This window comes from Oncorhynchus keta, chromosome 13 (genome assembly GCF_023373465.1).
Source record: "Oncorhynchus keta strain PuntledgeMale-10-30-2019 chromosome 13, Oket_V2, whole genome shotgun sequence".
Classification (NCBI taxonomy): domain Eukaryota; kingdom Metazoa; phylum Chordata; class Actinopteri; order Salmoniformes; family Salmonidae; genus Oncorhynchus; species Oncorhynchus keta.
The window spans coordinates 7,760,736-7,785,735 of record NC_068433.1 but is presented as its reverse complement, the minus strand read 5'-3'; the positions used below and the strand labels follow the sequence as shown (position 1 = coordinate 7,785,735).

The window sequence follows — 25,000 nt, the reverse complement described above, 5'->3', positions numbered from 1 at the left end:
CTCTGCCTCTCCCTCTCCTTCTCTCTCTGCCTCTCCCTCTGAATGTAACGATAAGAGGAAAGGAGAAAGGAGTAATACTTTCTGACTGACTATAAATAAAAGGGCGGAACGGATTGGCTGGGTGGGACTGTACTGTAGGTTACTGGGTCCCTTCCCACTATAACTGCCTGGTCTCTGTGTGTCTCTCTGTGTGTCTCTGTGTGTGTGTGTGTGTCTCTCTCTCTCTCTCTTTCTCTCTCTAGTCAATTCAATTCAAGGGGCTTTATTGGCATGGGAAACATATGTTAACATAAATATGGGTTGTATCTCACGGTCTCTCACACCTTCTCATGTCTGATCACAAATCACACAGGATCTTTTATAGAAGATAACGATCGTTTAGATATGGATTGGATCAAGGCGCAGTGTGGAAGATGTACATCTTTCTTTATTTTGATGAACATCAAAAAATATATATACATAAACAAACGTAAAGTTCTGCAGGGCTAGACAGCAACTATACAAAATCAAGATCCCACAACAGAAGGTGGGAAAAAGGGCTGCCTAAGTATGATTCCCAATCAGAGACAACGATAGACAGCTGCCCCTGATTGGAAACCATACTCGGCTAACAAAGAAATAGAAAAACTAGAATGCCCAGCCAAATCACACCCTAAGGTCAGGGCGTGACACTAAGGTCAGGGCGTGACACTAAAGTCAGGGCGTGACACTAAGGTCAGGGCGTGACACTAAGGTCAGGGCGTGACACTAAGGTCAGGGCGTGACACTAAGGTCAGGGCGTGACGCTAAGGTCAGGGCGTGGCGCTAAGGTCAGGGCGTGACACTAAGGTCAGGGCGTGGCACTAAGGTCAGGGCGTGACACTAAGGTCAGGGCGTGACACTAAGGTCAGGGCGTGACACTAAGGTCAGGGCGTGGCACTAAGGTCAGGGCGTGACACTAAGGTCAGGGCGTGACACTAAGGTCAGGGCGTGACACTAAGGTCAGGGCGTGACACTAAAGTCAGGGCGTGACGCTAAGGTCAGGGCGTGGCGCTAAGGTCAGGGCGTGACACTAAGGTCAGGGCGTGGCACTAAGGTCAGGGCGTGACACTAAGGTCAGGGCGTGACACTAAGGTCAGGGCGTGACACTAAGGTCAGGGCGTGACACTAAGGTCAGGGCGTGACACTAAGGTCAGGGCGTGGCACTAAGGTCAGGGTGTATAGTAAGTTACCTTTTCTTGCTGAAACACTGACACACTAGGATTAGAAGCAGCTTTTTAAAAACAACAACTTGCAGACAGACATCACAAAGTGTAAACTAAGAAGAAAAAAATGTATAAATGTGTATAGTTCATAATGTCATTTTTTTGCCTTGTTTTTGTTTTTGAGAAACGTATTGCCTCGACTCCCTGCAGATCCTCTTCAGCACCAGACTGGCACTTTGTGTTGAAGTGGTGTTCTCTGTGTTGTTGTGTTGTCTTCGCCATGTTGAAGTGGTGTTCTCTGTGTTGTTGTGTTGTCTTCGCCATGTTGAAGTGGTGTTCTCTGTGTTGTTGTGTTGTCTTCGCCATGTTGAAGTGGTGTTCTCTGTGTTGTTGTGTTGTCTTCGCCATGTTCCACCAATCAGCCAATTTACAACACAGCCATCCATCCGTGACCCAAGATGAAAATCCACATCCTCCCTCTCTCCCCCCCTGCCTCTCTCCTCCCCTCCTCCCCCCTCCCCTGCCTCCCTCTCCCCCCTACCCCCTGCCTCTCTCTCTCTCCCCTGCCCCCTCTCTCCCCACCTGCCTCTCTCTCTCCCCCCTGCCTCTCTCCCCCCCTGCCTCTCTCTCTCCCCCCCCCTGCCTCTCTCCCCCTGCTCTCCCCCCCGCCTGCCTCTCTCTCCCCCCTCCCCGCCTGCCTCTCTCTCCCCACCTGCCCCCTCTCTGCCCCCTGCCTGCCTCTCTCTCCCCACCTGCCTCTCTTTCTCCTCCCCTGTCTCTCTCCCCCTCTCTCTCCCCCCTGCCTCTCTCTCTCCCCCCTGCCTCTCTCTCTCTCCCTGCCTCTCTCTCTCTCCCCCCCCTGCCTCTCTCTCCCCCCTGCCTGCCTCTCTCTCTCCCCCCGCCTGCCTCTCTCCCCCCTGCCTCTCTCTCTCCCCCCCCTGCCTCTCTCTCCCCCCTGCCTGCCTCTCTCTCCCCCTGCCTGCCTCTCTCTCCCCCTGCCTCTCTCTCTCCCCCCTGCCTCTCTCCCCCTGCCTCTCCCCCCTGCCTCTCTCTCTCCCCCCCCCGCCTGCCTCTCTCTCCCCCTGCCTCTCTCTCCCCCCGCCTGCCTCCCCCCCCTGCCTCTCTCCCCCCCCACCTGCCTCTCTCCCCCTGCCTCTCTCTCTCCCCCCTGCCTCTCTCTCCCCCCCCTGCCTCTCTCCCCCCCCCTCTCCCCCCCCTCCCTCTCTCCCCCTGCCTGCCTATCTCTCCCCCTGCCTCTCTCTCCCCCCTGCCCATCTCTCCCCCTGCCCATCTCTCCCCCCTCTCCCCCCCTGCCCATCTCTCCCCCTCTCTTCTCTCTCCCCCTCTCTCTTTCTCCCCCTGCCTCTCTCTCTCTCCCCCCCTGCCTAAATTAACATAAAAATGGGTTGTATTTACAATGGTGTTTGTTCTTCACTGGTTGCCCTTTTCTTGTGGCAACAGGTCACAAATCTTGCTGCTGTGATGTCACACTGTGGTATTTCACCCAGTAGATATGGGAGTTTTATCAAAATCGGGTTTGTTTTCAAATTCTTTGTGGATCTGTGTAATCTGAGGGAAATATGTCTCTCTAATATGGTCATACATTGGGCAGGAGGTTAGGAAGTGCAGCTCAGCTTCCACCTCATTTTGTGGGCAGTGTGCACATAGCCTGTCTTCTCTTGAGAGCCAGGTCTGCCTACGGCGGCCTTTCTCAATAGCAAGGCTATGCTCACTGAGTCTGTACATAGTCAAAGCTTTCCTTAGTTTGGGTCAGTCACAGTGGTCCGTATTGCTCTGTTCAAGTAGAGTGTGATTTTGCTGTGGTCTGATAGAGGTGTCAGTGGGCTGACTGTGAAAGCTCTGAGAGACTCTGGGTTGAGGTCAGTGATAAAGTAATCTACACTACTACTGCCAAGAGATGAGCTATAGGTGTATCTACTGTAGGAGTCTCCTCGAAGCCTACCATTAACTATGTACGTATTCAGCGTGTGACAGAGCTATAGGTGTACCTACCATAGGAACCCTACCATTAACTATGTACGTACTCAGCGTGTGACAGCGCTTCCGGAGTTGTGACCTGTTATTGTTGGTTATGTTGTCCTAGTTGTGTCTAGGGGGCATATCGGGGAAGGAATGGTGTCACCTCCAGGCAGGTGTTTGTCCCCCTGTGTGCAGAGGGTGTCAGGTTCTTGTCCAGGTCTATTATTTAGGTCGCCACAGACTAGTACATGTCCCTGGGCCTGTAAATGATTGATTTCCCCCTCCAGGATGAAGAAGCTGTCTTCATTAAAGTATGGGGATTCTAGTGGGGGGATATAGGTAGCACACAAGAGGACATTTTTCTCTGTTGAGATCATTTCCTTTTGAATTTCTAGCCAAATGTAAAATGTTCCTGTTTTGACTAATTTAATAGAGTGGGTTAGGTCTGCTCTATACCACATTAGCATACCCCCTGAGTCTCTTCCATGTTTCACACCTGGTAGTTTGGTGTCATGGGGACTACCAGCTCTCTGTAACCTGGAGGGCAACCAGTAGGTCCGTCTCCTTAATACCAGGTTTCTTGTAGGATGACAATGTTTTATTTGCGATTTCTTTGGTGAAGTCCAGGTTCCTGCTATTTAGGCCAAAGGCAGATGTCCTCAGGCTTTGGATATTTCAGGATGAGATAGTGACGGCTTTGTGTTCCATAAAGAGTCCAATGTTGTCGGTCGTGTGGTTTGGCTCGTGTAAGAGTGGGGGTTGGGCCTGTTTTCATCTCTCTCCCTCTATTTCGCTGATATTTTGGAAAAGACACTCAGTCAGGGATACCTCCACATCAGCTCCCCCTGCACCAGCTTCACCCTGCATCAGCTCCCCTTGCATCAGCTCCCCTGCACCAGCTCCCCCTGCACCAGCTCCCCCTGCATCAGCTCCCTCTGCACCAGCTTCACCCTGCATCAGCTCCCCCTGCACCAGCTCCCCCTGCACCAGCTCCCCCTGCATCAGCTCCCCCTGCACCAGCTTCACCCTGCATCAGCTCCCCCTGCACCAGCTCCCCTGCATTAACTCCCCTGCATCAGCTCCCCTGCATCAGCTTCACCCTGCATCAGCTCCCCCTGCACCAGCTCCCCCTGCATCAGCTCCCCCTGCATCAGCTCCCCCTGCACCAGCTCCCCATGCATCAGCTCCCCCTGCATCAGCTCCCCCTGCTCTGTATGAGTTCTCTCAAACCACTGGTATCCTTCTTCACAGATCCTGTTGTTGATGTTGCTCATGCAAATATAATCTTGACCAAATAATCTAATCTTGACAAAAGGTGTGTGTGTGTGTGTGTGTGTGTGTGTGTGTGTGTGTGTGTGTGTGTGTGTGTGTGTGATCAGGTGACACCCAGAGCCTGCTGTGTCCATCAATGTAAATAGTCTGTGAAAACACAGAGACTACTGTTTTATAGAACACAGACTGTTTTATAGATCACAGACTGTTTTATAGATCACAGAGACTGTTTTATAGAACACACTGTTTTATAGATCACAGAGACTGTTTTATAGATCACAGAGACTGTTTTATAGATCACAGAGACTGTTTTATATAACACAGAGACTACTGTTTTATATAACACAGAGACTGTTTTATATAACACAGAGACTGTTTTGTAGATCACAGAGACTGTTTTATAGATCAGACTGTTTTAGAACACAGAGACTACTGTTTTATAGAACAGAGAGTACTGTTTTATAGAACAGAGACTACTGTTTTATAAACAGAGACAGAGACTACTGTTTTATAGAACACAGACTGTTTTATAGAACACAGAGACTGTTTTATAGAACACAGAGACTGTTTTATAGAACACAGAGACTGTTTTATAGAACACAGAGACTGTTTTATAGAACACAGAGACTACTGTTTTATAGAACACAGAGACTGTTTTATAGATCACAGAGACTGTTTTATATAACACAGAGACTACTGTTTTATATAACACAGAGACTGTTTTATATAACACAGAGACTGTTTTGTAGATCACAGAGACTGTTTTATAGATCAGACTGTTTTAGAACACAGAGACTACTGTTTTATAGAACAGAGACTACTGTTTTATAGAACACAGACTACTGTTTTATAGAACACAGACTACTGTTTTATAGAACACAGACTGTTTTATAGAACACAGAGACTACTGTTTTATAGAACACAGAGACTACTGTTTTATAGAACACAGAGACTGTTTTATAGAACACAGAGACTACTGTTTTATATAACACAGAGACTGTTTTGTAGATCACAGAGACTGTTTTATAGATCACAGAGACTGTTTTATAGATCACAGAGACTGTTTTATAGATCAGACTGTTTTAGAACACAGAGACTACTGTTTTATAGAACACAGAGACTACTGTTTTATAGAACAGAGACTACTGTTTTATAGAACAGAGACTACTGTTTTATAGAAGACAGACTGTTTTATAGAACACAGAGACTACTGTTTTATAGAACACAGAGACTACTGTTTTATAGAACACAGAGACTACTGTTTTATAGAACACAGAGACTACTGTTTTATAGAACACAGAGACTACTGTTTTATAGAACACAGAGACTACTGTTTTATAGAACACAGAGACTACTGTTTTATAGAACACAGAGACTACTGTTTTATAGAACACAGAGACTACTGTTTTATAGAACACAGACTGTTTTATAGAACACAGACTGTTTTATAGAACACAGACTGTTTTATAGAACACAGACTGTTTTATAGAACACAGACTGTTTTATAGAACACAGACTGTTTTATAGAACACAGACTGTTTTATAGAACACAGACTGTTTTATAGAACACAGACTGTTTTATAGAACACAGACTGTTTTATAGAACACAGACTGTTTTATAGAACACAGAGACTGTTTTATAGAACACAGAGACTGTTTTATAGAACACAGAGACTGTTTTATAGAACACAGATTCCACTGACAAATGTTATTTGACGTGTTCTAATTTGTGAATAAATGTGAACTACTGATTAGCATCTATTTGTTTCTTTGTCTGCATCTAATGGTCTCTCTCTCCCTCATATCTCTCTTTATTTCTTCCTTTCCTCTCCCTCTCCCTCATATCTCTCTTTATTTCTTCCTTTCCTCTCCCTCTCTCTCTCCCTCATATCTCTTTATTTCTTCCTTTCCTCTCTCTCCCTCATATCTCTTTATTTCTTCCTTTCCTCTCTCTCTCTCTCTCTCCCCCTCTCATATATATCTTTATTTCTTCCTTTCCTCTCTCTCTCTCTCCCTCATATATCTCTTTATTTCTTCCTTTCCTCTCTCTCTCTCTCTCTCCCCCTCTCATATATATCTTTATTTCTTCCTTTCCTCGCTCTCTCTCTCAGTTACATCTATGATCCGACCGCTCAGGTGGACGTCCACGGCAGGAAGAGGGACCCGGCTGAGAGCTCCCTCTACCAGTCCCACCACCTACCAGGAGACAGCGGGAACCAGTTCAACATCAAGCAGAACCAGGGCTTCCACAACCTCGGCTTCAGCAACAAGTACACCGAAAGAGGAGGTGGCGGAAGCCTCAAGCTGGAGATCGACAACAACCACATCAACAAGCTCCACGCCGTGCCCACCAATCCAGAGAGGGAGTTGGGCACGGGGCAGGCAGCCAAGCCTCATGTGGGAGAGGGTGGTGGAGATCTATATATCCTCCATCCAGAGGGCCAGGTGTCAAGACGAGATCCATCCAAGGGCCTCAATCTAGTCCGAGTCTATCCCAACACACCCTCCCTGGATCTTACTCTCAATCTGACCCACTCAGGTGACATTGACTCTCACCCAGACAAGATTAGGATGGTCCGGAACTTCTCGGATCCCTCCATCGGGGACAGATATGGGGTGGGGTGCAACACCTCATCAGTGGACGAGCTGGACGAGGGGGTGGGGGGCACGCCGGAGTACCTGGGCGACACGGGAGATGAGCAGAGTGTCCTGTCTGTGGACATTCAAACCAGTACGACTAGCCTGTCCTCGGCAGACACAAACGACGATAGGGGGGCGCCGGATGCCACTGCCACAGAGAATGGGATCGGGATCTCAGTGAAGAAGAGCGAGGATGAGGAGAAGGAAGGGGAAGACGATGACGTGCAGAGCGTCACAGACTCTATGGTGGCAGAAGCTCTGGCAGCTCTAGAGGCAGCGACTGCCGGGGAGGACTAACTGTCAAAAAAACACAATCTAACATCCATTCAGCTTCAGTATCTGATGGGGCCGAATGAGGAGATTCTGATGTATCTTTTAACATATCACATGTCTGCATTCTCAGGAGAAGGAGAGAAGACTCTTGGCGCTCGACTGTGAATATTCCCAGCGTCCTAATCCCCAATATATGGTACATATTAAACTTCCTGGTCTTCAGCTGTACAATCTACATTTCTATGTTCCACCAGAACAGCTTCTAGAACTTCTATCTCTATATTCTGTCCTATAAAATGCAGCTCTGCACAGCTTCTAGAACTTCTATCTCTATATTCTGTCCTATAAAATGTTCTATTCGGTGGGCACACAGTACTTGCCATGGCTTAGTTTGTCTTCAGGGAGCTTTGCTGTGCTTCATTATATAAACACACTGACAGGCCATCTCCAGCTACCTATTGGTGTATCATATCCATGTTGTTTACCTGTTTTACTATGTTATTTATATAATAACTGGTTGGCCCAGACTTTTCTAGTTCAATACATGTCAGAGACAGCTTGTTTAGCTAAGATTCCACTCCCTGCACTCCTTTCGCAATGACGCACAGTGCAAGGAGTGGAATGTTAGCCTGGGTACCACCTTATGTCAGAGACATTTCCCAAACTTTGGAGAGGAGAGCAGACATGTTAAAGACCAGGGAGAGAGGTAGTCGGCTCACTTTACATCCTCCCATTGTGGAGCATACTGGGCTGACCTCATGACACCTTATGACAGGAAGTAGGTGTATATATATATATCACAGATATACGTAGCATCTCTGTCTCCTGTTCTCCCTCGAATGCAAACATTCCACATTTGTGATGAGTCTTTGTTTCAGTGAAGGAGAATTATATAGATTTTTTTAATTTTTTTAAAATCGGGACTATCCTTTTAAAGTCTTTGTTTGTTTGCCAAAATCATTTTTATTCAAATGTATATGTACATAAAATGCATTTAGAAGTTTAATTTGCTATGTATTGTCAAGAAGCCTTAAATTATTTTTTAAATCAAAGCACAGATGTTTTCAGGGGCACGATATAAAAAAATATTTAAAAAAGAATTGGCCATGTTTCTCTGGTCGCTCACAAATCTTGATATTCCTCTTGTACACATCCCCCTCCCTTTTCTCAAACTCTTTCCAGTCTCTTTCTACCAGATTCAATCGCTCCATCTCTCTCAAGGATGTGCAAAAAATACAAAGCCCCCACTATGTTAACACCTGTGTAGCCTTGGTGTGTGTGTATATGTGTGTGTGTATGTGTGTATATGTGTGTGTGTATGTGTGTGTATGTGTGTGTATATATGTGTGTGTGTGTGTATATGTGTGTATATGTGTGTGTGTGTGTGTATATGTGTGTGTGTGTGTGTATATATATGTGTGTGTGTGTATGTGTGTATATGTGTATATGTGTGTGTGTGTGTGTGTGTGTGTGTGTGTATATGTGTGTGTGTTATTTCTCTGTGTGTGTAGTGTGTGTATATATATGTGTGTTTGTGTGTGTATGTGTGTGTGTGTAGATATGTGTGTGTATATGCTGAAATGTTTCTCTGAGATCTAAGTGTGTTTAGGAGATCGTAGCTGAAATGTTTCTCTGACAGCCCTCTGATATTCCTTGCCACCAGAGCCCTGGGACCAGGCCTAATGAAGGCCCTTGGAGCGTTACTCAGGCCAAAAGGAGACGCCAGGGACTCACAAACACCTGATTACACCCGGGCTAAGGCGGTGAACGTGCTAACTTTGGCTCACCACATGATAGCTATTAGTGTGTCTCTCCCAACCTCCCCTCGCAGTTGGAGAGGAGACACCGAAATATCCCAATCTTGTGATGTTTCTTTTTTTAGCCACATTATCTCTCCCATCTCCTTTTCTTTACTGAGTGTTTGTCTCCATTTAATCACACACCATCCCTCTCCCCGTAAAGACACGGTTTTGAGGGGGGCATCTGTTTCTGTGGTAATACAGTGTTGCTTCTGCTTTAATATATAACAGTGGCCTTCCTCTTAATATCTCTCCATATCAACTCCTTCACAGTAACAACCCCTTTCTCACGGTGCCCTAAAGTGACTGCTCAAACAGAGGTTATCATCTGATCTGCTGTTTGAGGTGTAAACTTGCTTGTTTTACTAGAAGGAAAACCTAAATGTGCCCGTCTGACTCAGCCACTAAACTCTCCCAGAGAGGTTACATGATGTAATAACAGCTCACTCAGCAGCACCACAGTTAATCTTACGACCCTAACCCTGACTGACTAACTGCCTGAGTGACTGAGTGACTGACTGCCTGAGTGACTGAGGGACTGCCTGAGTGACTGACTGCCTGAGTGACTGACTGCCTGAGTGACTGACTGCCTGAGTGACTGACTGCCTGAGTGACTGACTGCCTGAGTGACTGACTGACTGCCTGAGTGACTGACTGACTGACTGAGTGACTGACTGACTGCCTGACTGACTGCCTGAGTGACTGACTGACTGCCTGAGTGACTGACTGACTGCCTGAGTGACTGCCTGACTGAGTGACTGACTGACTGCCTGAGTGACTGACTGACTGCCTGAGTGACTGACTGACTGCTTGAGTGACTGGCTGACTGCTTGAGTGACTGACTGACTGCCTGAGTGACTGACTGACTGCCTGAGTGACTGACTGAGTGACTGACTGACTGCCTGAGTGACTGACTGACTGCCTGAGTGACTGACTGACTGCCTGACTGAGTGACTGAGTGACTGCCTGACTGACTGACTGACTGACTGACTGCCTGAGTGACTGACTGACTGCCTGAGTGACTGACTGCCTGCCTGAGTGACTGACTGCCTGCCTGAGTGACTGACTGCCTGCCTGAGTGACTGACTGCCTGCCTGAGTGACTGACTGCCTGCCTGAGTGACTGACTGCCTGCCTGAGTGACTGACTGCCTGCCTGAGTGACTGACTGACTGTCTGGGTGATTGACTGCCTGAGTGACTGACTGCCTGAGGGACTGACTGCCTGAGGGACTGACTGCCTGAGTGACTGACTGCCTGAGTGACTGACTGCGTGAGTGACTGCCTGCCTGAGTGACTGCCTGAGTGACTGCCTGAGTGACTGACTGACTGCCTGAGGGACTGCCTGAGGGACTGACTGACTGCCTGAGGGACTGACTGACTGCCTGAGGGACTGACTGACTGCCTGAGGGACTGACTGACTGCCTGAGGGACTGACTGACTGCCTGAGGGACTGACTGACTGCCTGAGGGACTGACTGACTGCCTGAGGGACTGACTGACTGCCTGAGGGACTGACTGACGGTAGGGGGTTTCATGGTCTGTGATGTCACAGAGCAGGTTAAATTAACTACTACCCCTTCAGCCGTCTTGGGGTCTACTTTTGGTGTCTGTGTGTGTGTGTGTCTGTATGTGTGTGTGTATTAAAAATACACAGAGGGTTACAGTTTCAACACTGGCGTCAGGTAGAAATCTATATGTTGAAGAGTTAATGGCGCTTTGTCTGCCCAACCTGTACGGTAGATGGTCTATTTTCCATTATATAACAGAACAGTACAGTATCCTTGTGAAGAAGCACAGACTACAGTGGCTCAGAAATGTATTGTATGATTTCTGTAAAAATTCTCATAAATAAAATAACCATGAAAATAAGTTGCTTGCACCAATGATGTATGATTACAGTCTTAGACGGACAGTCTGACGTTCTCTTTAGTTCCCAGTGTACATTGCGTTAGAAAGGAATGGGGTGTACATTTCAAATTCATTTTTCCTCAAGGCTTTTGGGTTGGGAGTGATGTGATCAATACTTACGATCAAGTTACGTAAAGGGATAGCTCACATAAATAATTACCCTGAAGGTAGTCTATTGGCCAGGAGGGAACTGATTTAAATAATTACCCTGAAGGTAGTCTATTGGCCAGGAGGGAACTGATTTAAATAATTACCCTGAAGGTAGTCTATTGGCCAGGAGGGAACTGATTTAAATAATTACCCTAAAAGGTAGTCTATTGGCCAGGCGGGAACTGATTTAAATAATTACCCTAAAAGGTAGTCTATTGGCCAGGCGGGAACTGATTTAAATAATTACCCTAAAAGGTAGCCTATTGGCCAGGAGGGAACTGATTTAAATAATTACCCTAAAAGGTAGCCTATTGGCCAGGAGGGGCCTGGTTTAGGGAGAGAAATCTGTTTTTACCAGAAAGTGACCACTGTTGACATTGAAGCTATTTAAAAGGATGAGTCACACTTCTCTAACCATGTGACTTGCATGACATCCCCAGTGAACTGCCCTCTGGGAGATGTAGTGTGAACAGCACACAGGGAAGCAGGAATAGTGTTTCTTTTGTAAGAGATTCTGTTAATGTTTAACACCACAGTTAAATACAAAACACTTAGAGGAGAGAATCAGTTAATACTGCCCAGGGCCTAAAATAAGCCCAGTATAATGAGTTCCCATAACCTGTCAACTATGATTCTATGAAAAGTGTCTATGTTTGGGATTCATAGAAAAGGAAAGTCATAGGGTACAGATGTGTTAGCCTGGTCCCAGATCTGTAGGTGCTGCAGGCTTAGTGACCAACACGACTTGAAGCTCTTTAAGGTGAGGTTACTCGGCGCCTTCAGATCTCAGGTGAGGTTACTGGCGCCTTCAGATCTCAGGTGAGGTTACTGTGCGCCTTCAGATCTCAGGTGAGGTTACTTTTGCGAGATCTCAGGTGAGGTTAACACCACGCCTTCAGATCTCAGGTGAGGTTACTCCCAGGCGCCTTCAGATCTCAGGTGAGGTTACTCGGCGCCTTCAGATCTCAGGTGAGTTACTATGCGCCTTCAGATCTCAGGTGAAAAGGTTACTCGGCGCCTTCAGATCTCAGGTGAGGTTACCGGCGCCTTCAGATCTCAGGTGAGGTTACTCGGCGCCTTCAGATCTCAGGTGAGGTTACTCGGCGCCTTCAGATCTCAGGTGAGGTTACTCGGCGCCTTCAGATCTCAGGTGAGGTTACTCGGCGCCTTCAGATCTCAGGTGAGGTTACTCGGCGCCTTCAGATCTCAGGTGAGGTTACTCGGCGCCTTCAGATCTCAGGTGAGGTTACTCGGCGCCTTCAGATCTCAGGTGAGGTTACTCGGCGCCTTCAGATCTCAGGTGAGGTTACTCGGCGCCTTCAGATCTCAGGTGAGGTTACTCGGCGCCTTGGAACAGATCTCAGGTGAGGTTACTAGGCGCCTATGGAACAGATCTCAGGTGAGGTTACTCGGCGCCTATGGAACAGATCTCAGGTGAGGTTACTCGGCGCCTATGGAACAGATCTCAGGTGAGGTTACTCGGCGCCTATCAGATCTCAGGTGAGGTTACTCGGCGCCTCAGGTGAGGTTACAGATCTCAGAATGAGGTTACTCGGCGCCTTCAGATCTCAGGTGAGGTTACTAGGCGCCTATGGAACAATCTCAGGTGAGGTTACTCGGCGCCTTCAGATCTCAGGTGAGGTTACTCGGCGCCTTCAGATCTCAGGTGAGGTTACTCGGCGCCTTCAGATCTCAGGTGAGGTTACTCGGCGCCTTCAGATCTCAGGTGAGGTTACTCGGCGCCTTCAGATCTCAGGTGAGGTTACTCGGCGCCTTCAGATCTCAGGTGAGGTTACTCGGCCTTCAGATCTCAGGTGAGGTTACAAGGCGCCTTCAGATCTCAGGTGAGGTTACTAGGCAGTATGGCGCCTTCAGATCTCAGGTGAGGTTACTCGGCGCCTTCAGATCTCAGGTGAGGTTACAAGGCGCCTTCAGATCTCAGGTCAGGTTACTAGGCAGTATGGAACAAGGCTTCAGGTCTCAGGTGAGGTTACTAGGCAGTATGGAACAAGCCTTGAGCTCTCGGGTGAGGTTACTCAGTGCCTTCAGATCTCAGGTGAGGTTACTGTATGGAACAAGCCTTGAGCTCTCGGGTGAGGTTGCTAAGCACTGTGTGGAACAAGCCTTGAGCTCTCGGGTGAGGTTACTCAGTGCCTTCAGATCTCAGGTGAGGTTACTCAGTGCCTTCAGATCTCAGGTGAGGTTACTCAGTGCCTTCAGATCTCAGGTGAGGTTACTCAGCGCCTTCAGATCTCAGGTGAGGTTACTCAGCGCCTTCAGATCTCAGGTGAGGTTACTCAGCGCCTTCAGATCTCAGGTGAGGTTACTCAGCGCCTTCAGATCTCAGGTGAGGTTACTCAGCGCCTTCAGATCTCAGGTGAGGTTACTCAGTGCCTTCAGATCTCAGGTGAGGTTACTCAGTGCCTTCAGATCTCAGGTGAGGTTACTCAGTGCCTTCAGATCTCAGGTGAGGTTACTCAGTGCCTTCAGATCTAGGTGAGGTTACTCAGTGCCTTCAGATCTAGGTGAGGTTACTCAGTGCCTTCAGATCTCAGGTGAGGTTACTCAGTGCCTTCAGATCTCAGGTGAGGTTACTCAGTGAGTGTGAACCACTAAGGTCATTGCTGTTGTCAAAGTTTTAGCAAGGTGTTAATCATTGAATAGACAGACCTACTGCCCACGCTCACTTAATGTTTCACCAAGGTTTAAAGTTTTCCCCCGGGGGCTGACAGCTTCTTCCTCTTGGCCAACACCCAGAAACAGAGGCTGAGCTCTGACTTTGGGTCCTAGATAAATACCAGTGGAGGCTGGTGGGAGGAGCTATAGGAGAATGGGCTCATTGTATTGGCTGGAACGGAATGACTGGAGCGGTATCAAAACACAGGTTTGTGTGGAAACCAGAGTCCATTCCAGCCAATACAATGAGCCCGTCCTCCTATGGCACCTCCCACCAGCCTCCACTGATAAATCCAATGTTTAAATGTTACTAATGATATACTATACAAAATGGCATGTCAACATGAGTCACATTGGTACTGTAGTGACCTTATGAACACAGCCCTGCAGCACTGAGCAGCCGGCTCCATAAAGCAGAGAGGAGACTGTCCTAGTGGGATGATATCTGGGTTATTGATTTAAAGTGTCCTCTTAATATTTAAATTGCATTATGTACAGTAATGACATATCATGTGTACAAAGATCATCATGTACGATTATGACATCATATGAACAAAGATTATTATGTACAGTAATGACATATCACGTGAACAAAGATTATTATGTACAGTAATGACATATCATGTGAACAAAGATTATTATGTACAGTAATGACATATCATGTGAACAAAGACGATTGAACGGGAGAGAGAGAGAGAGAGAGAGATGGGTGTCACCAGTTTGTCCAAGGTAAGAGCGAGGGCAAACAAGACCAGAGTCAATATTTGCTGAAGGTCCTCTCGATGCTATCCCATGTCCTGTAGTGTGGTGCGTAGTGGTGTGGGGAGTACTGTTACAGAACTAATAACTCGCCTGCGGATATTGTTCCACTCCCTCAACAACAACAAAAAGGACAGATACAACAGTCACACAAACTCCATGGAAACAGTGTGTGTGTGTGTGTGTGTGTGTGTGTGTGTGTGTAATGAATTTGATAGTGACTGACAGTCAGGAGCACCTGATCATGTCCGAAAGAACAAACATCTCGTTACCTCCTCCATCTGGCAACACTATGACATCAAGACAAAGGAAAGAACAAACATCTAGTTACCTCCAACTGGCAACACTATGACATCAAGACAAAGGAAAGAACAAACATCTCGTTACCTCCATCTGGCAACACTATGACATCAAGACAAAGGAAAGAACAAACATCTCGTTACCTCCATCTGGCAACACTATGACATCTAGACAAAGGAAAGAACAAACATCTCGTTACCTCCTCCATCTGGCAACACTATGACATCAAGACAAAGGAAAGAACAAACATCTCGTTACCTCCTCCATCTGGCAACACTATGACATCAAGACAAAGGAAAGAACAAACATCTCGTTACCTCCTCCATCTGGCAACACTATGACATCAAGACAAAGGAAAGAACAAACATCTCGTTACCTCCATCTGGCAACACTATGACATCAAGACAAAGGAAAGAACAAACATCTCGTTACCTCCATCTGGCAACACTATGACATCTAGACAAAGGAAAGAACAAACATCTCGTTACCTCCTCCATCTGGCAACACTATGACATCAAGACAAAGGAAAGAACAAACATCTAGTTACCTCCTCCATCTGGCAACACTATGACATCAAGACAAAGGAAAGAACAAACATCTAGTTACCTCCTCCATCTGGCAACACTATGACATCTAGACAAAGGAAAGAACAAACATCTCGTTACCTCCTCCATCTGGCAACACTATGACATCAAGACAAAGGAAAGAACAAACATCTCGTTACCTCCTCCATCTGGCAACACTATGACATCTAGACAAAGGAAAGAACAAACATCTAGTTACCTCCTCCATCTGGCAACACTATGACATCAAGACAAAGGAAAGAACAAACATCTAGTTACCTCCATCTGGCAACACTGACATCAAGACAAAGGAAAGAACAAACATCTCGTTACCTCCTCCATCTGGCAACACTATGACATCTAGACAAAGGAAAGAACAAACATCTAGTTACCTCCATCTGGCAACACTATGACATCAAGACAAAGGAAAGAACAAACATCTCGTTACCTCCTCCATCTGGCAACACTATGACATCTAGACAAAGGAAAGAACAAACATCTAGTTACCTCCTCCATCTGGCAACACTATGACATCAAGACAAAGGAAAGAACAAACATCTAGTTACCTCCTCCATCTGGCAACACTATGACATCAAGACAAAGGAAAGAACAAACATCTCGTTACCTCCTCCATCTGGCAACACTATGACATCTAGACAAAGGAAAGAACAAACATCTCGTTACCTCCTCCATCTGGCAACACTATGACATCTAGACAAAGGAAAGAACAAACATCTCACATCTCGTTACCTCCTCCATCTGGCAACACTATGACATCAAGACAAAGGAAAGAACAAACATCTAGTTACCTCCTCCATCTGGCAACACTATGACATCAAGACAAAGGAAAGAACAAACATCTAGTTACCTCCATCTGGCAACACTATGACATCTAGACAAAGGAAAGAACAAACATCTCGTTACCTCCATCTGGCAACACTATGACATCAAGACAAAGGAAAGAACAAACATCTAGTTACCTCCTCCATCTGGCAACACTATGACATCAAGACAAAGGAAAGAACAAACATCTCGTTACCTCCATCTGGCAACACTATGACATCTAGACAAAGGAAAGAACAAACATCTCGTTACCTCCATCTGGCAACACTACGACATCAAGACAAAGGAAAGAACAAACATCTCGTTACCTCCTCCATCTGGCAACACTATGACATCAAGACAAAGGAAAGAACAAACATCTCGTTACCTCCATCTGGCAACACTATGACATCTAGACAAAGGAAAGAACAAACATCTCGTTACCTCCTCCATCTGGCAACACTATGACATCAAGACAAAGGAAAGAACAAACATCTAGTTACCTCCTCCATCTGGCAACACTATGACATCAAGACAAAGGAAAGAACAAACATCTAGTTACCTCCATCTGGCAACACTATGACATCAAGACAAAGGAAAGAACAAACATCTAGTTACCTCCTCCATCTGGCAACACTATGACATCAAGACAAAGGAAAGAACAAACATCTCGTTACCTCCATCTGGCAACACTATGACATCAAGACAAAGGAAAGAACAAACATCTAGTTACCTCCATCTGGCAACACTATGACATCAAGACAAAGGAAAGAACAAACATCTAGTTACCTCCTCCATCTGGCAACACTATGACATCAAGACAAAGGAAAGAACAAACATCTCGTTACCTCCATCTGGCAACACTATGACATCAAGACAAAGGAAAGAACAAACATCTAGTTACCTCCATCTGGCAACACTATGACATCTAGACAAAGGAAAGAACATCTATTAAAAACGACCGCGATAAGTAATCACGAGGAGGGCAGGATATGGAGAGAGAGAGAGAGAGGGAGAGAGAGAGAAAGAGAAATGACAGGTTATTGAATACTGAAAATAGACAATGTGATAGAGGGGATGAGGAAGAATAGAAAAGATGACTGAAGAGAAGACTTCAAAACACAAAGGTGGTTTAATCAATTTAAATGAGTTAAAAACATGTCACATCTCTCCTTAAAAAACATCATTAAATTCTATAGTAGTTTTTTTTTATTCGTGTCAACTCAACATAAAATGGCAAAAACATTAAATGTTTTTTTTTTCAGTCAATTTGCTTTATTTTTTTAAATACATTTTCATACAACAGTTTAAAAGGTTGTGATAAGACGATACAGTCTCCAAAGCAAACATGAGAGCAAAGAACAAAACACATTGAATGATACTGAATAGGTCAGACACTCAAAACATTCCCATTCCACATAAACAGATGCTTTTTGGAGAAAATCCTAAAAAGAAAATGTTTAATTAATATTAAAGCTCTTAGATGAAAGCCATTCCAGTTTTAAAATTCGCCAAAAAAGGTCCGACATTCCTCAAAAGCCTAAAGTGGACTGGTCTCTTCTTCCTTCATCCGCGAGGAGAGGAGACGTTCACTGGGAATACTTTTGAGACGGTTGAAACCCTTTTCGTTTGTTTTGTGTCTGATGGTAGATTTGGATTGGAGTGCCGTATGTTGTACGTTGTTCAGGTCAATGTAGGCCTACTCGTTGACGAATGGAAAGCTTAAAAAGTCATCCCGCCCAGAAAATAGTTTGGGCTTTGGTATGGGTTCATTTAAAACACTGTCCGTTTTAACATACTTTGACATTTGTTTACAATTCATGGCAAATGGGGAGACAATAGATTAATTGTTACAGTATAAATTACATTTTAACACATTTGATCACAAGACATTACTTCTCCTCACTGAGAAATATATATCTTTTTTTGCATTGTATAATAATTTAGGTTCAGCTCCTGTTCTAGATTTTTTTTTAAAAGAGGTTTTTTTTTTTGTTCCTAAAGGTAATGGTTCATGTATCTAAGTCATGGACTAAAAGAAAAAACCTTATTCACCATAGAAAACAAAACATTTGACCTCATGATTCACGTTGAAAAATCCGCACACACACACACACAAAAAAATAATTCTCTCACACGAAGTCAACATCCCCACCACATACCACCGTACGCAAACTCAGTGAGACACACAAGACAGCTGCTACTAGCTGTTCCGACGAAGACTGTCTGTGCATCGATCAAGGAAAAATATGTGCATTTTAAAGGCCTCCTACTGAAGTTTAAAATGGATTTGTTCAGCTCCTCTGAATAGAAAACCATACGTAGTATTGGCAAAGAGACGAGTCAATGGCCAATTAAAATAGGTCGTTTCATTGGGGTGGAATCAGAAGCGGTTCCATGCGTCACCGTGACAACAAAAATATATTAATTTTTTTTTAATTTTTTTTTTTTAAAGGTGATGAGGAAATTTCTCCTCACCATATAAACCTAGTTAATGTACTCCATTGGAGTTCTAGAAGGAGGGGGGACTAGATCGTCCTGAGAGCACCTCATTTACAGCAACGACCTGGGGAATAGTTACAGGGGAGAGGAGGGGGAAATGAGCCAATTGGAAGCAGTCAGTTCAACATTATTATTGGTTGAGTTGTCAACTAACGTAAAAAAATAAAATAAAAAAACAATACAAATAAATCACTGTCACTGGATTTAGGTTCAAAGTTGGGTGATTTTTAAAAATGTTTTTCTTTTTTATAAATTCACTTACGTTGATGACTTTTTGCAAATCCAACTAGTTTTTCACATTGATTCAACATCATGATATATTCTGGGGGTTTAAATGAGGTGAAAACAACTTGGATTCAACCCGTCTTTGCCCAGAGGGTCAGAAGTGGACATGAAGGCGAGGCAGAGATTGTGTATTTGGCGCCAACACAATGCACAGTTTATTGGCTCTTGGCTCACACAACCCCCAATGCAATCTCAACTTCCTGGTCAGGTGAGCGTTTGTGGGTTTTCCTCCTTGGCAGCAGAATCGGGAAGAAAAAAATATCAATCATTAACGTTTCGTGGTGGTTTCCACATCTTTGGTGACGAGAGGGTGTGGTGGGGGGTGGCACTACCAGTGACTCACTGTCTGATGAACGGCACAATGGCTCTTTCTAACATGTCATACCTGACACCCTTTCCGCTACCCTGCCCGAGACAGAGGTCCAACCGGTCTCATCTTCATCCTCTAATTCACCATCAACACCACTGTCTCGTCTCGTCTGGCCATCAAAGGAGACAGGGAGGGATTTACCCCTGGAACGCCTCTGCTGCTCTTCGCGCGCCGATGCTTCTCTACGGTCCCATTCTGGGTTTAAAAAGTGTTGCAAATGATCATATTCCCCCCGTGGCTCTCTTCAGGAAGCCATGCGCTGCTCTGTAGAGGAAATGAGGACGTTTTATCAAAAGGAGGAAGATGTTACTTAAGGAGGCCCAGATAAACCAGCTTGGACAGAACTTCGGAGCCCAATAGAAAGCCACGTTGGTTCCTGTCACTTTGGATCAGCACCGTCTTCCTTCTGATCCTAACGGAAAGGGGAGGAGGAAATCACACTTCAAACTTTGTCACGTGCGCCAAATACAACACGTGTAGACCTTACCGTGAAAAGCTGACTTTACAAAGCCCTTAACCAACAGTGCAGTTCAAGAAGAGTTAAGAAAATATTTACCAAATAAACTAAAGTGAAAAATATATTTTTAAAAGGTAACAATAGCAAGGCTATATACAGGGGGTGCCGGTACCTAGTCAATGCAGGAAGTTAATGAAAAATGCCTCAAATACAGACTCTTCAAATACAGAGATGCCTTGGAGTTTGGTCCATGTCACTATAGACAGACCCTATTGGATGAAAACCTGTGTGTACGCGGGGTGAATCGGACTGAATGTCACTCTCAGACAGACCTGATGTGACTCAGAGATGGTCCTGCCCTCAAAGGGTTGCTTCTCCGTAGGAGACGCGGGAAGACTCCCGTTGGAGTCCGTGCTGAGCATGGTCCTCCTTTCTCTGACAGGCCTCTCCTTGTCACACTTTGTAACCCGGAACCTGGCAGGGATCATAGCATAACACTGGTGATAAAGAGGACATAACACTGGTGATAAAGAGGACATGACACTGGTGATAAAGAGGACATAACACTGGTGATAAAGAGGACATAACACTGGTGATAAAGAGGACATGACACTGGTGATAAAGAGGACATGACACTGGTGATAAAGAGGACATAACACTGGTGATAAAGAGGACATGACACTGGTGATAAAGAGGACATGACACTGGTGATAAAGAGGACATGACACTGGTGATAAAGAGGACATGACACTGGTGATAAAGAGGACATGACACTGGTGATAAAGAGGACATGACACTGGTGATAAAGAGGACATGACACTGGTGATAAAGAGGACATGACACTGGTGATAAAGAGGACATGACACTGGTGATAAAGAGGACATGACACTGGTGATAAAGAGGACATGACACTGGTGATAAAGAGGACATGACACTGGTGATAAAGAGGACATGACACTGGTGATAAAGAGGACATGACACTGGTGATAAAGAGGACATGACACTGGTGATAAAGAGGACATGACACTGGTGATAAAGAGGACATGACACTGGTGATAAAGAGGACATGACACTGGTGATAAAGAGGACATGACACTGGTGATAAAGAGGACATGACACTGGTGATAAAGAGGACATGACACTGGTGATAAAGAGGACATGACACTGGTGATAAAGAGGACATAACACCATGGGAATCAACATGCAACTGACAATAACTGGAGAAATCAACTACTCAGATATATTTATTCTAATAGTTGTCTATCTATCTCTTCTGAAGCCAGGCGCACATACGCTTCTGAGGAGACACCGTACACCTGGCGACCATGTCAGCGTGCACTACGCTCGGCCCGCCACAGGAGTCGCTGGTGCGCAATGGGACAGCCAAACCCTCCCCCCTAACCCGGACGACGCTGCGCCAACTGTGCGCCACCCCCATGGGTCTCCCGGACGGCTGCGACAGAGCCTGGACTCGAACCAGAATGTCTAGTGTCTCAGCTAGCACTGCGATGCAGGGCCTTAGACCACTGCACCACTCGGGAGGCCCCTAACAATCCTTCTTTAGCACGTCTCCTCCACCTTCATCCACACTGATTGACGTGGATTTAACAGGATGTAGAAGTAAAAACCCAAACCGGTCCGTGCATCAGTACCAGTAGATTATAAAATACAGTATAGTGTGCTGTTATCGGCGCTATAAGACCTCTTGGACCAGGGCCTATGTTATGATTCTCACTGAGGAGCTCAACACGAGACATCACTCTGGCACGGCACTACACAGATTCAATTCAAATCAGGTGATGGCTATTCCCTCCCTGCTCAGTGTGGCCCCGTACATACACTTCCATTTATCTGGATGAGCTAATGGAAAAAGCACCAGGTCCCTCAGCATTCAGATCAGTTCCTCTACAGGACAGGAAGCAGGCAGGGAGGATGACTTGATACACTTCACTTCAACTGGCTCTCTGAGAGAAAATAATTCACACGCGCGCGCGCACACACACACAGTCATCCCTCTCACACAGACAAGACTTCTCTATAGACCACAGGAGGTTGGTGGCACCTTAATTGGGAAGGATGGGCTCGTGGTAATGGTTGGGAGCGGAATGGTATCAAATACATGGAAACCACTTATGATCTCTCACCTCCCCACAGCCAACACAGTGACCTCTCCGTGGCTCCTCCTGTCTACTATCCTCTTGGTGGACACGTGCCTCATCAGGGGCCACTTTTTGTGATTGCAGCGGTTGCAGACGCTGCTGAGGCCCCCCATGCCTCCGATGGTGTGCAGGTGGTTGCATGTGTGTCTGGCAAGTCCCGCTGGGACACGAGGCGAGACGGGGGTCACTGGGAGGGTGGGGGAGGTGGGAGTCAGCGGTGGGCTGTGGAGGAAAAGGAGGAAGAAACTCAAGCAAACTGGTGATACAGACACTAGTCTACACATCCCACAGTCTTTACACTAGTCTACACATCCCACAGTCTTTACACTAGTCTACACATCCCACAGTCTTTACACTAGTCTACACATCCCTAGCGCAGTCTTTACACTAGTCTACACATCCCTAGCGCAGTCTTTACACTAGTCTACACATCCCACAGTCTTTACACTAGTCTACACATCCCTAGCGCAGTCTTTACACTAGCGTCTACACATCCCACAGTCTTTACACTAGCGTCTACACATCCCACAGTCTTTACACTAGCGTCTACACATCCCACAGTCTTTACACTAGCGTCTACACATCCCACAGTCTTTACACTAGCGTCTACACATCCCAGTCTTTACACTAGCGTCTACACATCCCACAGTCTTTACACTAGCGTCTACACATCCCTAGCGCAGTCTTTACACTAGCGTCTACACATCCCACAGTCTTTACACTAGCGTCTACACATCCCACAGTCTTTACACTAGTCTACACATCCCACAGTCTTTACACTAGTCTACACATCCCTAGCGCAGTCTTTACACTAGTCTACACATCCCACAGTCTTTACACTAGTCTACACATCCCTAGCGCAGTCTTTACACTAGCGTCTACACATCCCACAGTCTTTACACTAGCGTCTACACATCCCACAGTCTTTACACTAGCGTCTACACATCCCACAGTCTTTACACTAGCGTCTACACATCCCACAGTCTTTACACTAGCGTCTACACATCCCACAGTCTTTACACTAGCGTCTACACATCCCACAGTCTTTACACTAGCGTCTACACATCCCAGTCTTTACACTAGCGTCTACACATCCCACAGTCTTTACACTAGCGTCTACACATCCCTAGCGCAGTCTTTACACTAGCGTCTACACATCCCTAGCGCAGTCTTTACACTAGCGTCTACACATCCCACAGTCTTTACACTAGCGTCTACACATCCCACAGTCTTTACACTAGCGTCTACACATCCCACAGTCTTTACACTAGCGTCTACACATCCCACAGTCTTTACACTAGCGTCTACACATCCCACAGTCTTTACACTAGCGTCTACACATCCCACAGTCTTTACACTAGCGTCTACACATCCCACAGTCTTTACACTAGCGTCTACACATCCCACAGTCTTTACACTAGCGTCTACACATCCCACAGTCTTTACACTAGTGTCTACACATCCCAGTCTTTACACTAGTGTCTACACATCCCACAGTCTTTACACTAGTCTACACATCCCACAGTCTTTACACTAGTCTACACATCCCACAGTCTTTACACTAGTCTACACATCCCACAGTCTTTACACTAGTCTACACATCCCACAGTCTTTACACTAGTCTACACATCCCACAGTCTTTACACTAGTCTACACATCCCACAGTCTTTACACTAGTCTACACATCCCACAGTCTTTACATTTTGCTGAGAGCTGTGCAAAGTTGGCAGGCTCTTATTCCCAAAAATTCCCAACTGTAATGGTCTCTTCCACCAAGTAGTAACTCTGGGCTTGCGACCTACGCAAATCAAGACGTCTTCATTTTTTACAAATGTTTTCTTAACCCCAGACAGTAGAAGACACTAGTAGACATGGTGAACCCTGGTCCTGAAGGATACATGGTGTGCAGGTTTTAGCTACAGTAGTAAACACATCTGAGTCAACTAACACGAGTCGAGTCCAAATCATTTTATTCGTGGGAAATTTGAGATTCAATACTGAGCAGTGACCAAAAAAACAAACCCTGTCTAGACTTCTGCTCTTCATAACGTGATGACCTCCCTGTTGACACTACATGTCTAGACTCCTGCTCTTCATAACGTGATGACCTCCCCGTTGACACTACATGTCTAGACTTCTGCTCAGAGAGAGAGAGAGCGACAGAGAGAGAGCGACAGAGAGAGAGCGAGCGAGCAGAGAGAGAGCGAGCGAGCAGAGAGAGAGCGAGCGAGCAGAGAGAGAGCGAGCGAGCAGAGAGAGAGCGAGCGAGCAGAGAGCGAGCGAGCAGAGAGAGAGCGAGCAGAGAGAGAGCGAGCGAGCGACAGACAGAGAGAGCGAGCGACAGACAGAGAGAGAGAGAGAGAGCGACAGAGAGAGAGAGCGAGCGACAGACAGAGAGAGAGAGAGAGAGAGAGAGAGAGAGCGAGCGACAGAGAGAGAGAGAGAGAGAGAGAGAGCGAGCGACAGAGAGAGAGAGAGAGAGAGAGAGAGAGAGCGAGCGAGCGAGCGACAGACAGAGAGAGAGAGCGAGCGACAGACAGACAGAGAGAGAGAGAGAGCGAGCGACAGACAGACAGAGAGAGAGAGCGAGCGACAGACAGACAGAGAGAGAGAGCGAGCGACAGACAGAGAGAGAGAGAGAGCGAGCGAGCGACAGACAGAGAGAGAGAGAGAGCGAGCGACAGACAGAGAGAGAGAGCGAGCGACAGACAGAGCGAGCGAGAGCGAGCGAGCGACAGACGACAGACAGAGCGAGCGAGAGAGCGAGCGACAGACAGACAGACAGACAGACAGACAGACAGACAGAGAGAGCGACAGACAGAGAGAGAGCGACAGACAGACAGAGAGAGCAGAGCGACAGACAGAGAGAGCGAGCGACAGACAGAGAGAGCGACGACAGACA

At 46.2% G+C, this 25,000-nt stretch overlaps 2 protein-coding genes and 2 long non-coding RNA genes across 11 annotated transcripts in view; 3 read left to right on the top strand and 1 right to left on the bottom strand.

Annotated features, from left to right (window-relative positions):
• Nucleotides 1-1,648, top strand: part of LOC127906691 (uncharacterized) — a 1,850-nt gene extending 202 nt beyond the window's left edge. The window contains exons 1-3 of one of the 2 annotated variants that reach the window (XR_008062434.1): nt 1-771; nt 829-904; nt 1,038-1,648. The exon at nt 1-771 is cut by the window's left edge and continues 202 nt beyond it. This is a non-coding gene — a long non-coding RNA (uncharacterized LOC127906691). Of the gene's footprint in view, nt 772-828; nt 981-1,037 lie in introns of both variants that reach the window. The other variant, XR_008062435.1, reaches the window with a different exon arrangement.
• zgc:194930 (uncharacterized protein LOC557813 homolog) overlaps nt 1-11,016 on the top strand; it is a 39,767-nt gene extending 28,751 nt beyond the window's left edge. For 2 of the 3 annotated variants that reach the window (XM_052459295.1, XM_052459297.1), the window contains exon 3: nt 6,548-8,449. In XM_052459295.1, coding sequence (XP_052315255.1) covers nt 6,548-7,373 — 826 coding nt within the window. In that variant the 3' untranslated portion in view covers nt 7,374-8,449. Of the gene's footprint in view, nt 1-6,547; nt 8,450-9,012 lie in introns of those variants that run through there. The other variant, XR_008062423.1, reaches the window with a different exon arrangement.
• Nucleotides 11,017-12,126: 1,110 nt separating this feature from the next.
• Nucleotides 12,127-13,123, top strand: LOC127906689 (uncharacterized). Its single transcript, XR_008062432.1, has 4 exons — nt 12,127-12,174; nt 12,266-12,540; nt 12,817-12,996; nt 13,093-13,123. It is a non-coding gene; the product is annotated as an uncharacterized LOC127906689 (long non-coding RNA).
• Nucleotides 13,124-17,438: 4,315 nt separating this feature from the next.
• Nucleotides 17,439-25,000, bottom strand: part of rell1 (RELT like 1) — a 62,256-nt gene continuing 54,694 nt past the window's right edge. For all 5 annotated transcript variants that reach the window (XM_052459298.1, XM_052459299.1, XM_052459301.1 and 2 more), the window contains 3 exons: nt 22,084-22,320; nt 20,272-20,413; nt 17,439-19,894 (listed from right to left, as the gene is read on the bottom strand). In XM_052459298.1, coding sequence (XP_052315258.1) covers nt 19,862-19,894; nt 20,272-20,413; nt 22,084-22,320 — 412 coding nt within the window. In that variant the 3' untranslated portion in view covers nt 17,439-19,861. The remainder of the gene's footprint in view (nt 19,895-20,271; nt 20,414-22,083; nt 22,321-25,000) is intronic.